The sequence below is a fragment of the Diabrotica undecimpunctata genome, chromosome 3, assembly GCF_040954645.1.
Source record: "Diabrotica undecimpunctata isolate CICGRU chromosome 3, icDiaUnde3, whole genome shotgun sequence".
Lineage (NCBI taxonomy): Eukaryota > Metazoa > Arthropoda > Insecta > Coleoptera > Chrysomelidae > Diabrotica > Diabrotica undecimpunctata.
Genome location: NC_092805.1, coordinates 166,563,827 through 166,576,148, shown reverse-complemented (window position 1 = coordinate 166,576,148; position 12,322 = coordinate 166,563,827). Strand labels below are relative to the sequence as shown.

At 35.2% G+C, this 12,322-nt stretch overlaps 1 protein-coding gene across 4 annotated transcripts in view; it reads right to left on the bottom strand.

The window, feature by feature from the left end:
- norpA (no receptor potential A) overlaps window positions 1–12,322 on the bottom strand; it is a 133,434-nt gene that overhangs the window by 105,135 nt on the left and 15,977 nt on the right. For 3 of the 4 annotated variants that reach the window (XM_072527477.1, XM_072527476.1, XM_072527475.1), the window contains one exon: window positions 8,351–8,548. In XM_072527477.1, coding sequence (XP_072383578.1) covers window positions 8,351–8,548 — 198 coding nt within the window. Of the gene's footprint in view, window positions 1–8,350; window positions 8,549–12,322 lie in introns of those variants that run through there. The other variant, XM_072527478.1, reaches the window with a different exon arrangement.

The window sequence follows — 12,322 nt, the reverse complement described above, 5'->3', positions numbered from 1 at the left end:
TATACTGGTATTTTTCCTGCCTTGTATATTTCATTAAATATTTCAGTTATTATTTTTATTTGTTCTGCATCTAATAGCTTTAGAAATTTTCTAGGAATGTCATCAAGTCCCGGTGCTTTTCCATCCTTTGTTTGTCTGACGGCTGCCGTTATTTCTTCTGGTAGCATTTCGCGACCTGAATTTTCTTCAATGGTGGGTTCTTGTATTGTTCTAAGGTCGCGGAAAAGTTTCTCCAAGTATTCTTTCCATACTTTCTTTTTATCTTCTTTGGTTTTGGCAAGATTTCCATCATCATCTGTTATTTTTCCGCTGTTGTGTTTTCTGAACTTTCCAGCTATTTCCTTCACCTTTCGATGGATATTGAAGTTATCATATCGACTCTGATACTCCTCTATTTCTTGACATTGTTCTGTTTTTGTTTCTCGTTTTATGGGATTCAAACATTTAAAAAGAGTGGCGCCAAGTTTTTATTTTAAAAATGCAAGTGCTTCGTTTTTCGTGAAGGTGATTGTAGAATACGGGATAAGACATTGCCTTGTCTTAGGCCTTTCTAACATGGACTGTATCTATTAGTTCGTTTTGAATTCGAATTTTGCTCTGTACTTTAACCGTTTCTTCTACTATCTCAATGAACTGTGTTGGAATATTATTACAAACAATTTCCGGATTGACAGTTGAAATAACAAAAACAAAACACATTTAATTTTAATGCCAATCATAATATTGTTAATTACCAAAATATAAAATAACTATAATTAATTGTAATATATCCGCTGTAAGTGTTCTGACATTTTGCAGATTTCCAAACTGATTTGCTTTAAATAATTGCTCCGTCGTGCATGGACTGCGACAATTCCAAAACATGTTCATATTCATATTGAAATGATTGCCATTAAAAAAGTTATTGAGCTTTTAATCAGTATTCTGTGAACCATTGACAGCATAGATAATTTATTTTGGCTTTTAATAGAGACTCTTTTAGTTACGGGTTAATTTTAATTCATTTAATATCAACATGAAAATACATTTCAAATCTACAAAATTCATCATTAGCTTATGTTCTATGGATGTACAATTTCCATGCAACCCACTAAACAGAATTAGTTATAGAAAAAATTTCAAACACTTTTATATAATGTAAAACTCACACAAAATTCAGTTTGTACGTGGTCATTGCTTGTTATTGGCTCAGTATTTGTAAAATTCAATATTTCATTTCGGTTTTTTTTCTTTTGTCCTGTTTCCACAATTTAAAAGGATTTTTTTTTGCATTTTGCACAAAATGACTACTAAATAAAAAAATTTTCAGAGGAACACAACCAGTTAATCAAAGTCGTGGAGTTAGAGAAGAAGGTACAATACATCCGAAACTACAATTACACCGAAGAATCCCAAATACCTGCAATATGCTAACGATGTAATTCTAATAGTACATAATACCAGAGTGAAGAACCATGTGCTGGCAAGGTACTCAGCCTTCATTCTCTACAAGCATGTGATTATTTTACGTAAGACTTTTATTAAAATAAAAAAAGAACAAATATTTCTAATTAAGCTAGTATATCTGATCCATTTGATAAGAAGCCAAATACCTAGACTATATACTTATCAACAAACAATTTAAAAATAATAAAAACTCATCTTCACACACTCATATTTTTTAATATGTACCAAAAATCTCGTCTAACCAAAATTTATCCCCAAGCTGCGGGCTAAGACTCAATATATCGTAGCGTAGAAATTGCTCTACCAGGTACAATACCCTGTCAGGTACATAACTTGTGTATAAACAGGTCCAACATCGAAAAGATTATAATACCCTACTTCGTTTTTCTAAAATCTGGTCTACTGGCTAGGATCGATCTATATCGATAGTTTCGATGTTAGTAAAATCATGTTTTAGGACTGTATTATAAGGACTGTACGATAAAAGTACGCAAGACTGCATACCTTGGACACATACTAAGAAATAATAAATATAGCCTTCTGCAGGTCATCATGCAGGGTAGAGTCGATGGCAAAAAGGGAATAGGTAGAAAGAGGAAGTCATGGCTGCGAAATATTCGAGACTGGACAAACATGACTGTAGACGAATTATTCCACGTTGCAAAAGACAGAGAAGCTTTTAAAAATGTGGTCGCCAACCTCCGTTAATGGGGACGGCATAGGAAGAAGAAGAAGATTATAAGGATATTATGCGATATTAGAAGAGTGTTTAGAAGTCTTTTGCTACATTTTTACTCGCGCCATGGATAAGTGGTTGAAACGAAACACAACAGGAAAGGCTTCAACTTCTAATGAAGCAGCAAGCAAGGTATTTAATATTTCTAAATAAACAAAGCCTATTATTTCTACTTTTTTTTTAAATTACATTTTGCATTGATTTTGTGTTGTTCTTATATTTAAAAGAGCGTAGGCGCAAAATTTCGGGCCAATGCTTTTTAAATGCATTCATTTTTTTCGAACCCTGAGAAAACTACTAAATATTTTTGAAAAATTTAAACGCAGAATGGAAGATTACATTATTACCAAGGGCCGAAAGTCCCTTAGAATAAACAAAAAGTTTCTTTTAAATGAGATATTTGAAATTAAAAATCACACTTAATTTTCTTTTCTTTTTCACCTCTGTAACTTACTAAAATAAAAATTATAGAAGTTTTCAGGGACTTTCGGCCCTCGATAATAATGTAATCTTTCATTCTGCGTTTAAATTTTTCAAAAATACTTTAGTACGAAAATTAGTTTTCTCAGGATTCGAAAAAAATGAATTCATTTAAAGAGCATTAGCCGGAAATTTTGCGCCTACGCTCTTAACAACAATATTTATGTTTTGGTTTCTTTACTATAGTACTGGATACACCATTGTTTACTTCTCTAGGCATTTGAAAGACCAGGTCCAAAAAAATACAAAATTTTGAGAGTCAAGAATGGAAGCTGTAATATTTCTTTACTATGGTAAAAAAATTGTTGCTGCTTAATCTACAATACATCAGTAGCAATACCGAAAAAAGGAAATGAGAGCGTCACTTCAACACAATACACGGTAAATGCCAATCAGAGTTTCCTCTCAACAGTGAAGTGAGAAAGAATAAACTTCAAGCATTAAAATCTCTTTTGACTGCCCAGGAAAATATATTTTGTAAGCCGAATGAACAGTCTAAGGCTGTAACTGAACATGAGGCTTATGCAAAAGTGTAAACTGTTTTCTGATGGAGAATATATCAAAGAAATATTCGAATATATATCAGATTTACTGTTTGTTAATTTCAAAAATAAAAATGAAATTAAAAAAAATATATACATCATCTGCAGCTTTCACGAAATACTGTGATGCAATTGTTAGTAAAAATCTTAAATGAACAACTGCAAAGCGATCTACTCCGGTGCGTTGCTTTTCTGCTACAGATTGATGAGTCGACAGATATGATGGATATTGCACAGTTACTTATTTTCATTCGGATGGTCTTTGATGATTTCTCAATAAGAGAAGAGTTGTTAACAATGTTATCCTTAAAAGGCAGAACATTTTGTCGGTAAGATTATCTGCCTTTGTTTAAGCTCGTTTCAATAACGACAGACAGATAACTCCGGCAATGATTGGTGTTAATAATGCATTTATATCACTGTCACAAAGATGAAGATTTCCCGGACTTCGTTAATTACCACTGCCTCATTTATTAACAGGTCCTGACCAATTAAAAGCTTAACATAAAAGACGTGATGGAAATTGCGTTTAAAAATGTCAATTCAATAAGAGGCAAATCTCTGCAGAGACGGCTGTTTAAGCAATAACTGGATGACAAAGAACCAGATTTAATCTTACACACTGACGTAAGGTGGCTGAATCGCAGCAAGTGTTTGCAAAGGTTTCGAGATTTGTTAAATGACTTATATTGTTAAATTATTAAGTTTCTTAAAGAAATGGGTGATGATCATCAGCAACTACGTGACTTAGACTGGCAATGTGATTTGGCATTTCTAGCAGATTTCACTGGTAAACTGAGCACATTAAATGCTATGTTTTCAAGCCACAGAAGTATACAGCAGAAATTCAGTCAGTGGTATCAGACTTTGAAATCCATTTTAGAGATTTCAATAAAATTGAAAAGTTGGTCGAATTTATAAATTATCCATTCAATACTATTCATGGCACCTTTGAAACATCCAAACAATTTGCAGAGTTATTCCAAATGGACCAACTTTTTCTTGAAAATGAAATAATTGTTATGCGCTGCGTTGTATAACAAAGAGTAACCAGCGTTCCAGCTTGACTGATGCTCTAAAGTTGGTCATTTCCAACTACAGGCCAGACTTTAAGAACCTAGCAAAAACTGTTTAAACACAAGTCTCACATTAATTTTTTTTAATATGGTTGGAAAAATAAATAAATAAGAATTACTACTTTTGTTTTATATAGGTACTACTAATACACAATGGGAAGCAATCAAACTAATCCATCCAGAATTTTAGCGTTCAAAGCCGAATCGGTTTTACTTACATTAAAAATTCTTTCAGATCTCGAAAGCTGGTAAAATAGTTTACAGAACCAGATTGATTTTCTGAGATATAGTGAGCTACTCTGAGATATTCAACTCACTTTTAACGTTAATCTTCTGGAGTAAAAGTTTTATCGCTAGGCAGTATAGTTAAAAAATTCCTAGTCGGTAGATTGCAAAGAATTAGAAAGGCAGACAGTAGATCTCGAGTCCGATTAAGTTGGCCACCCCGGTATATGCGAATGAACTTCTTTTTCGCGCGGTTTCCTTGTTTCAGCGTTATAATTTTTTAACACTAGGGTAAAAAAGACCGCATTTCTCATTAACCTAAAAGTATTAACGTAAATTACCGCTTGTTTTTTGTCCTGTACCAGCACACCTTATAATCAAAAAAACACTTCGAAGAAAACAACTTCATCCAGCCATCTCGAGAGGATAATTTAGATTTAAGTCCGGAAACTCGATGCCGAGCAAGAGAGATCGATGAAACTACATAAGTAATATCCTAAAAGGGCTGTTGGAGAAAATCGATCCTGCAAACCGAGACAACTTTCTGAAACGGCATTTTCGCCATCACTTGGTCTCAACATTGTTTATTTTCATCAGTCGACAACAGTGACATCGTAAATAACAAATATTGCCGAATCGGGTTGTAGTTAATGGGTTTAAAAGCACCTAAAAAAAAACTTTTGGCGTCGTGCCAGTAGTTGGACCGATAAAAATCTTCCCTTGAGATATCGATACGTCAAAAAACAATAGGTGCATGAAATATTGGAAGATTGTAATCATTAATTTTATTTGAAGGGGATAATTCTTTTTATAATAAAAGTAAAAGATTTGAAATTCTCTGAAACAGTTCAAATTTAATTAAAAATTGTCTTTCCTGTGTTGCAAAACGAAGAATTGACGTGAAAAATAATAAGGGGATGAATAAACAGTGAAGAAATTTTTGAAAAGTGACCTGACAAATCTTGACGGTAAAGATTGTATATTTTTGGGGGTTAAAAACTCTTACAAATTAGTCATTTAATATTTATTTATTTAAAGGATTATTTCCTCCCGTATACTGTCTACTTAGATATATCCTGCCGCTAGTTTCAGAGAAGTATGTTGATCCTTCTATTGTAAATAGCTTAGTACGGTACGGTAGGACAATAGGCAGGCAATTCCGGTATCTGATGACATCAAGCACCAATGGAGGCTGTAGTAACCAGTCACAACTTGCGGCATATCTAGGCAAGAGATACCCACGAACCCGGCATATGTATTATGCGCTCATATAATATTTACCGGTACTTAAATGCCTGGAGAGAGAAAGATGGGACTGTATTAGTGCGCAGAACATTATAAAGATACACTACCGTAGTTTTCCGGTCATTTTCATAGTTGTAGTATTAGTAATATATTTCATTATTATTTGGCTTTGACATATACTTACGTATCCCTTTGTTCGGTTTTATTGAGAATAAATGTGTTAAAATCACTTCTGTCTTTATATTTTCTGGGCTAGATTTAAGCCTTAGGCCTTATGGTGAGCAGTCTCGCTGGTACATTAAGTAAACAGCTATTTACCTATTCTCAGTGAACTAGTAACTATAGAACCTGAGACTGATTAATAATTTCATCTACGTGGGGTCTGATTACTAGTCTCCCAACATTGGGCATAAGTTTTCCCTTGCTTCTCCCATTTCCTGTCCAGTGCCGTTGTAGTGCATCTAGTTCCAACATGGCACTTGAGATCGTCACTTCATCTTATCTGAGGTCTTCGCTTGTATTTCTATAGTTGTTCTCTGTGTATATTCTTTAATGCACTGTTTTCTTTTCATCTATAGCCGTCTTTTGATGTCTCTAGTTATTGTTTCAGTCATTTCGGTTGTAAATTGTAGATTTATTTCACAACGCATTTGTTAGTACAGATCTTTCCACACTGCGACCTGACAGATTTTTTGCACGTACTTTCTGATTAATATCGAATGTCTAGGCTTCTATTCTCCGGTTCGGTGGTATTTGTTTATCTGGTCAGGCTCTAAACAACCTGTTAATGCCATTACGAGTACAATTTCCTTGAAGCTGTCTAGCCGTTTCCTCTTTATTTTCGCAGAATATGCATAAAGCTTTGTTCACTTTGTCCATTTTACAGATATTAACATGTCATGGTGAACATTGTCCAGTGAGAACCTGAGTGCAGGTTGCTGAAACTCTAGAAGTATTTTTGTCTGCACAAGGAATTTCATAAACTTTCCTTGTGCCGACTGCCCACGATCTAACATACGCCAAAACAATCGAAAAATCCATAACAGAATCTATGAACAGTCCATTTCCGTTGCCTAAGCTTAAGCCAACATCATCTTCATACAGGTCAGAAAATTGATTTTATACTATAACCTTCATCCGTTTCTATTAACCAACAATTATTCGAGAAGCGATAGAAATCAAAAAACGACCGATGTTGCAATAAAAGAGATGACGGCACCCAGTTTTCTTCAACATGGAGATCTCTTATCGACGGTATAAATAGACCGTCCCATCCCAAACAGTAGTACTGCAGTGGACAGTGTACAAGAGCAGTGATCTGAGAGTTCACGAGGAGTTTAAAGGAAGCTCTGATGAAAAGAGAGTAAGTCGAAAGCTCGGTGTCCTCAAATTCGACACGGTTCAATCCGGAACAAAATGAGTATAATAGGTATAAATTTGCTCACGCAGAAAAAATTTTATATGAAAAAAATTCAGCAACAAGTGAATTTAAAGTTTTTGTTTACAACACGGTAAGTACACGTTGGAGAGTTATGAAACTTTGCAGAAGGTTTACGGAAATAATTCGTATTTCCCTGCCAAAGTTTTTCAGAGTTACAAACGCTTTAAGAAGGTGGCGAAATGTGTTGAAGATGACCAGTGTACCGGGTGACCTGTGACTTGAAAAATTGATCAACGGCGATTAAGTATTAGTTCCGTTGTTGAACATTTGGACAATGATAAAGAAACTTTGAGACAAATTTTGCATAAAGGACTAAACATAAGGAAAGTGTGAACTAAGTTTTTGCCCAGGTTCCTAACTTGCTCTAAAATCCTAGAATACGTCGAAGAGAATTCAGACTTCTTGTCAAGGTTCATAACTTGTGACGAAACATGTATTTTTCAATATGACCCTGAAATCAAGAGGTAATTCTTGCAGTGGAAGACTCCAACCTCTCAGAGGATCAAAAAAGTGAGGATGAGCAAGAGATATTGATTGTTTTCTTATATAAATTTATATTGATTCAAGTGGTAATTCTTGCAGTGGAAGACTCAAAACTCTCAGAGGATCAAAAAAGTGAGGATGAGCAAGAGACATTGATTGTTTTCTTATATAAATTTATATTGATTATATGTATATAAAAAAACGCAAATGGAGGCTGCAAATACAGAAAGAGAACTCCTGGATCCTCCGTCACAACGGTCCAGCTCATAAACGTACACTCTGTCAAAGACTATTTGGCTAAATCCCAGGTCACAGTCATGGAGCATCCGCTCTATTTGCCAGATTTATAACTGTGACTTCGACCTGTTTCCAAAAATTAAATCCTGGTTGAACCCGGCTCGAGTTATCAGAAGGTGTAAAACTGTGCAGCCCTGCTTCGCACTTTCGCATTTTCATGCAAAAAGAAATTATATTAAAGGGGAAAAATGAAATATTATTTACTAGGAATTATAAAGTGAAACAATGGTTTAAAAGAACTGTAGGACTATTTTTCGTCTGTTCATTCTCGTGTTTTAATATATATTGGTGTACTTTTTCCTTTTACAAATACTGATCCAAAAACAAAAAATTAACACAAGCTACAAAATCGTTATGTTTATTAGAGAAAAAATACTACCTTAGCAGTTTCTGCGTTCGGGCAAACGATATGCTGGTAGTTTATGTTGATGTAGTCCGTTCCGCTGCATATCGTAAGAGATTTTTCCTCCACGTCTTGTCCGTGTCTGTTTACCAGACTATTTAGAATTTTTGGATCTTTTGGTAGACCCCCGGCTCGAATGTCGCTGACCTGGCATAATTCGATGACATCTCCCTCCTGAAATTTTAAAGACGTACATATATCAGTAATTAAATTATACACTTAAAAAAATTTTAATATTTATCGAATTGAGTCTAAAAGCATGAGCTGCTGTTGAATGGATCGAGTAGCTTAACAGGACAGCCAGTCCCAATCCTTGATGTCTAGTTAAATTAATATTGAAGACCTATCGGCACATAAAGGAGGTGTGTTATCTAATTTGTGCAGAGACCACGGGTCTCGTCGTCCTGCTGGTTCAAGAAACCCATCGAGCTATTTTACGTCGCAGACCAAGGATTTAAGGAGCTTGGCATACGAAGCTTATATTGGAGAGACCATACGATGGGTATGATAACTCAGTCTTTGTCAGACTAGATTTCGATGTAGCCTCAACACTTTTAAAAAACCGAGATGACATTGAGATTCTCACAGTGAAGATTATCTTCCGTATGGACTTTAATGGCGAAGAACTAGAAAAATGGACGAAAAGTATGGAACTAGAACTGATTCATGATCTAAAACAGCTCGCGTCTTTCAATAGCGGAAGATGGCGCAGAGGTTACAACCCATACAATATGTTTGTCAGCGACAGAATTGGAGATCAGGTGATAAAAGTCGTTGGAAACCTCCTCCTAAAAACAAAACACAGGTCAACAACAAGTTCAACACTTGCATTTCCAACGCGGAAATCAAATACGAAATTGTTCAAGAGAAGGTTTAATTTCAAAAAAACAAAATGGACAAATTTCTGTGAAGCCTTGAAACAAAAAGTTTTCCATCTGGAACCGTGTTCTAGGACATATCATAAGTTTATACAAATAGTAAAACAAATACCACGAAAGAATACTCTTAGAGTCTGCCGAGCTGAATAGATAGTGGGCCTCAATGAAAAATTTTATTAAAAATTAAACCCCTATTTAAAAGATATGAGGAGCTATATGAGAATGGCCCTTTTTCGGATTCGGAATCTTGGCAACGATCCCGCCGCAATCTCACCCGACTTGACAGAAGTCACACCCGATCAGATAGCCCATCGTCTTCTGTCGAACAGTAGGTCGAGATCAAGGAAGAGCAAGATGAAAGTCCAACGAAAGATTAACGAAGAAAGGGGTGGTCTAGGTACCTCCTTTTGTCTGGAGGAGATGAGAGACGATCCACCTAATAAAAAGTAATAAAGCGGCCGGCCTGGACGAAATAAGACCAGAATAAATAAAGAACTTTGGACCAATAAACTTAGATTTGATTGTAAGAATGATGAATTGCTGCATCCTTACCCCTAATCTAATGCTAATCCTCAAAATCTGGAGGAGAGCTAGAGTGGTGGCACTCTTAAAACCAGTGATGGATCCGGCGGATACAAAGAGTTTTAGACCTTTTCTTCATACGTGTCAACTTTTCAAGGAGTTAGCAAGAATGATACTGAACCGGGCAGCTGAATTTGTAGCGACAAAAATTATTCCAGAACCAACAGGGTTCAAAACGCCGGATCAGAAGATTTTAACTTACTTCATACCGTCCTCAGTATACCCTACCTCACACGACGTAGTACACTACTGAAAGAAGGCTCCGAGAAGAATAATAGTACGATATTCCATTAAACACTGACTGAGTTTGCGTCAACAGATGCAACAGTCTTAGAACATAATAAACCTGCAATCAGAGAGGCAGAGCCAATAATCATACGAGCAGAAGTAGAGAAGGCTCTTAACTAAAGCTCTAAAAGCAATGGACGAGATTGGCGTAGATGTAGTACTAGATATGTGCAACATGATATGAATCACAGGTTAATGGCTTGATGAGTGGTGCAAATCAATCTTTATCCCTATCCATAAAAAACGATCACTAACCGTATGTAGCAATTACAGAATTATTACCCTTATGTCTCAAGCAAGCAAAATCCTGCTACACATAATCAATGAAACCCTAAAGAACTTCCAGAGATAGCAGAAGAACAATGCGGATTCGTACCAGGAAAAGAAACGCGGGAGCGTATACTGAACACCAGACAGATAATAGAGGATTTCGATTCAGTAAAGTGGGATCCCCTCTGGAGTATAATGGAAAATATGGGAGTACCTAACAACCTAGTTAACCTAATAAGAAATCTGTATGATACAAACTCAGAAAAAAAGTTAAACTACCCAGAATATATTCAGATGCGTTCAAAACAAAGAAAGGACAGGGATGCATACTATCACCATTATTATACAACATCTGAATATATAACAAAAATAAAAAGTACTAGACGAATGGGATGGAGGAATCACTATAGGAGGCAGAAAAATCAGCAACCTGCGATACGCAGATGACACACTTATGCTAGCGGTGAATGAAGTCGAAATTATTACCATCACTGAACGGCTAAGCTGGATATGCGAAGAATTGAGGACCTTGCTGCAAAAAGGGGGCAGCTCCATTTATAGTAACTTTTGGGAAAATAGAAAAAATGTTTTATAAAAATTTACTCATGTATTAATTACAATAAAGCAGTTCAGTTAAAAGATAATCATATTGGTACACCTGCTAACTTTTTCCTTTATTTATATAAGCTTCTTTTTGCAAAAAATGCAAAAAAATTTGCACCAAAATTACAAAAAAATAGTATCCATTGTAGTTATTATTGGAAAATAAAAAAAAAGTTACTGCAAAATATGTTTATTATTATTAAAAATTAACAAAAAAAACGTTTTTTCTTTTATTTTCAAAGAGAAAATCAGTCTATTCGTCTGCTTGGTCGTCGTCACCCGTGCCTGAAGATCATATTTTGATGACCCATAATGGATATGAAATATTTGGATGTCTGTTGAATAAACTGACAGTATTGTGTAGGAGAGAAAATATAATCTTTTTTTCGTAAAAACTTTTCTATGACACCAAAACAACGGTCACACGGTAGGAAACTGTGCCCTGGTTCAGGAAAACGATGTTGAATATTCTCCAAAAACGTGGTTCTTACAAGAAGATGCAGAAACTGTAGTATCGTTGAATTTTTATTTTGAGCTGCAGCATTATCGGAAAAGAGGTACAGTTGTCTGACATTTTTTGGAAGGATATTTTTTATGTAGTGATAAAGAAAAGAAACATTCATTCAAGAAATAACTTCATTGGGTGATTTTCTAGCGGTTGTTTCATCGTAAATGTAAAAATGAGCTTTGCGGTTTTGCCCGAACGTATGCAAAAATTGTAGACCCATTGTTGACGTTTGTAGAAGACTTCGCCGGCCGGAATTTTCGGCAGAGGAAGATTCTGCTGAAAATCAAAAGTTAAAATTTCTATGTCGTTATTTTGTTGTCTCAGTTTTTTCTTTCTTTTAAGTCTGTAAAAAAACGACTTGCTTTAACCTAATGTACTTTCTTTTCAAGTCGTAAATTTTCCTTTTCAGTATCCTCAAGAGCTGGATCTTGAAGGCTATTGTGAAATATGTCACATCTTTTGCAGGTGTCTGAACGAGGCGTCCCAAAACTATAATTAAAATTTGCTTTAAAATACCTAAAATAAAAATCGTAGGTTACTTTAGGTTTATAGTTTTTATCAACAACACTTTCCGGTTCATTCACTTGCAAATAAAGTTCATGCATCTTTTTAACATTGAGATCAGGAGACAAATAAAAACGGGACGTTTTCACTCGGCTGTAGTGTGACTCACGTCGTGGAAAACTTTTTATGTGATTATCTACATTCTGCAGTAAATATTTTGAAACGCGGTTTTTTCTATTTTTATGTTTACCTTGTTTGCTGTTCGGGGGTGTAATGTTACTGCGAAAAGTTTTAGCAATATTATCCACTCTTTTT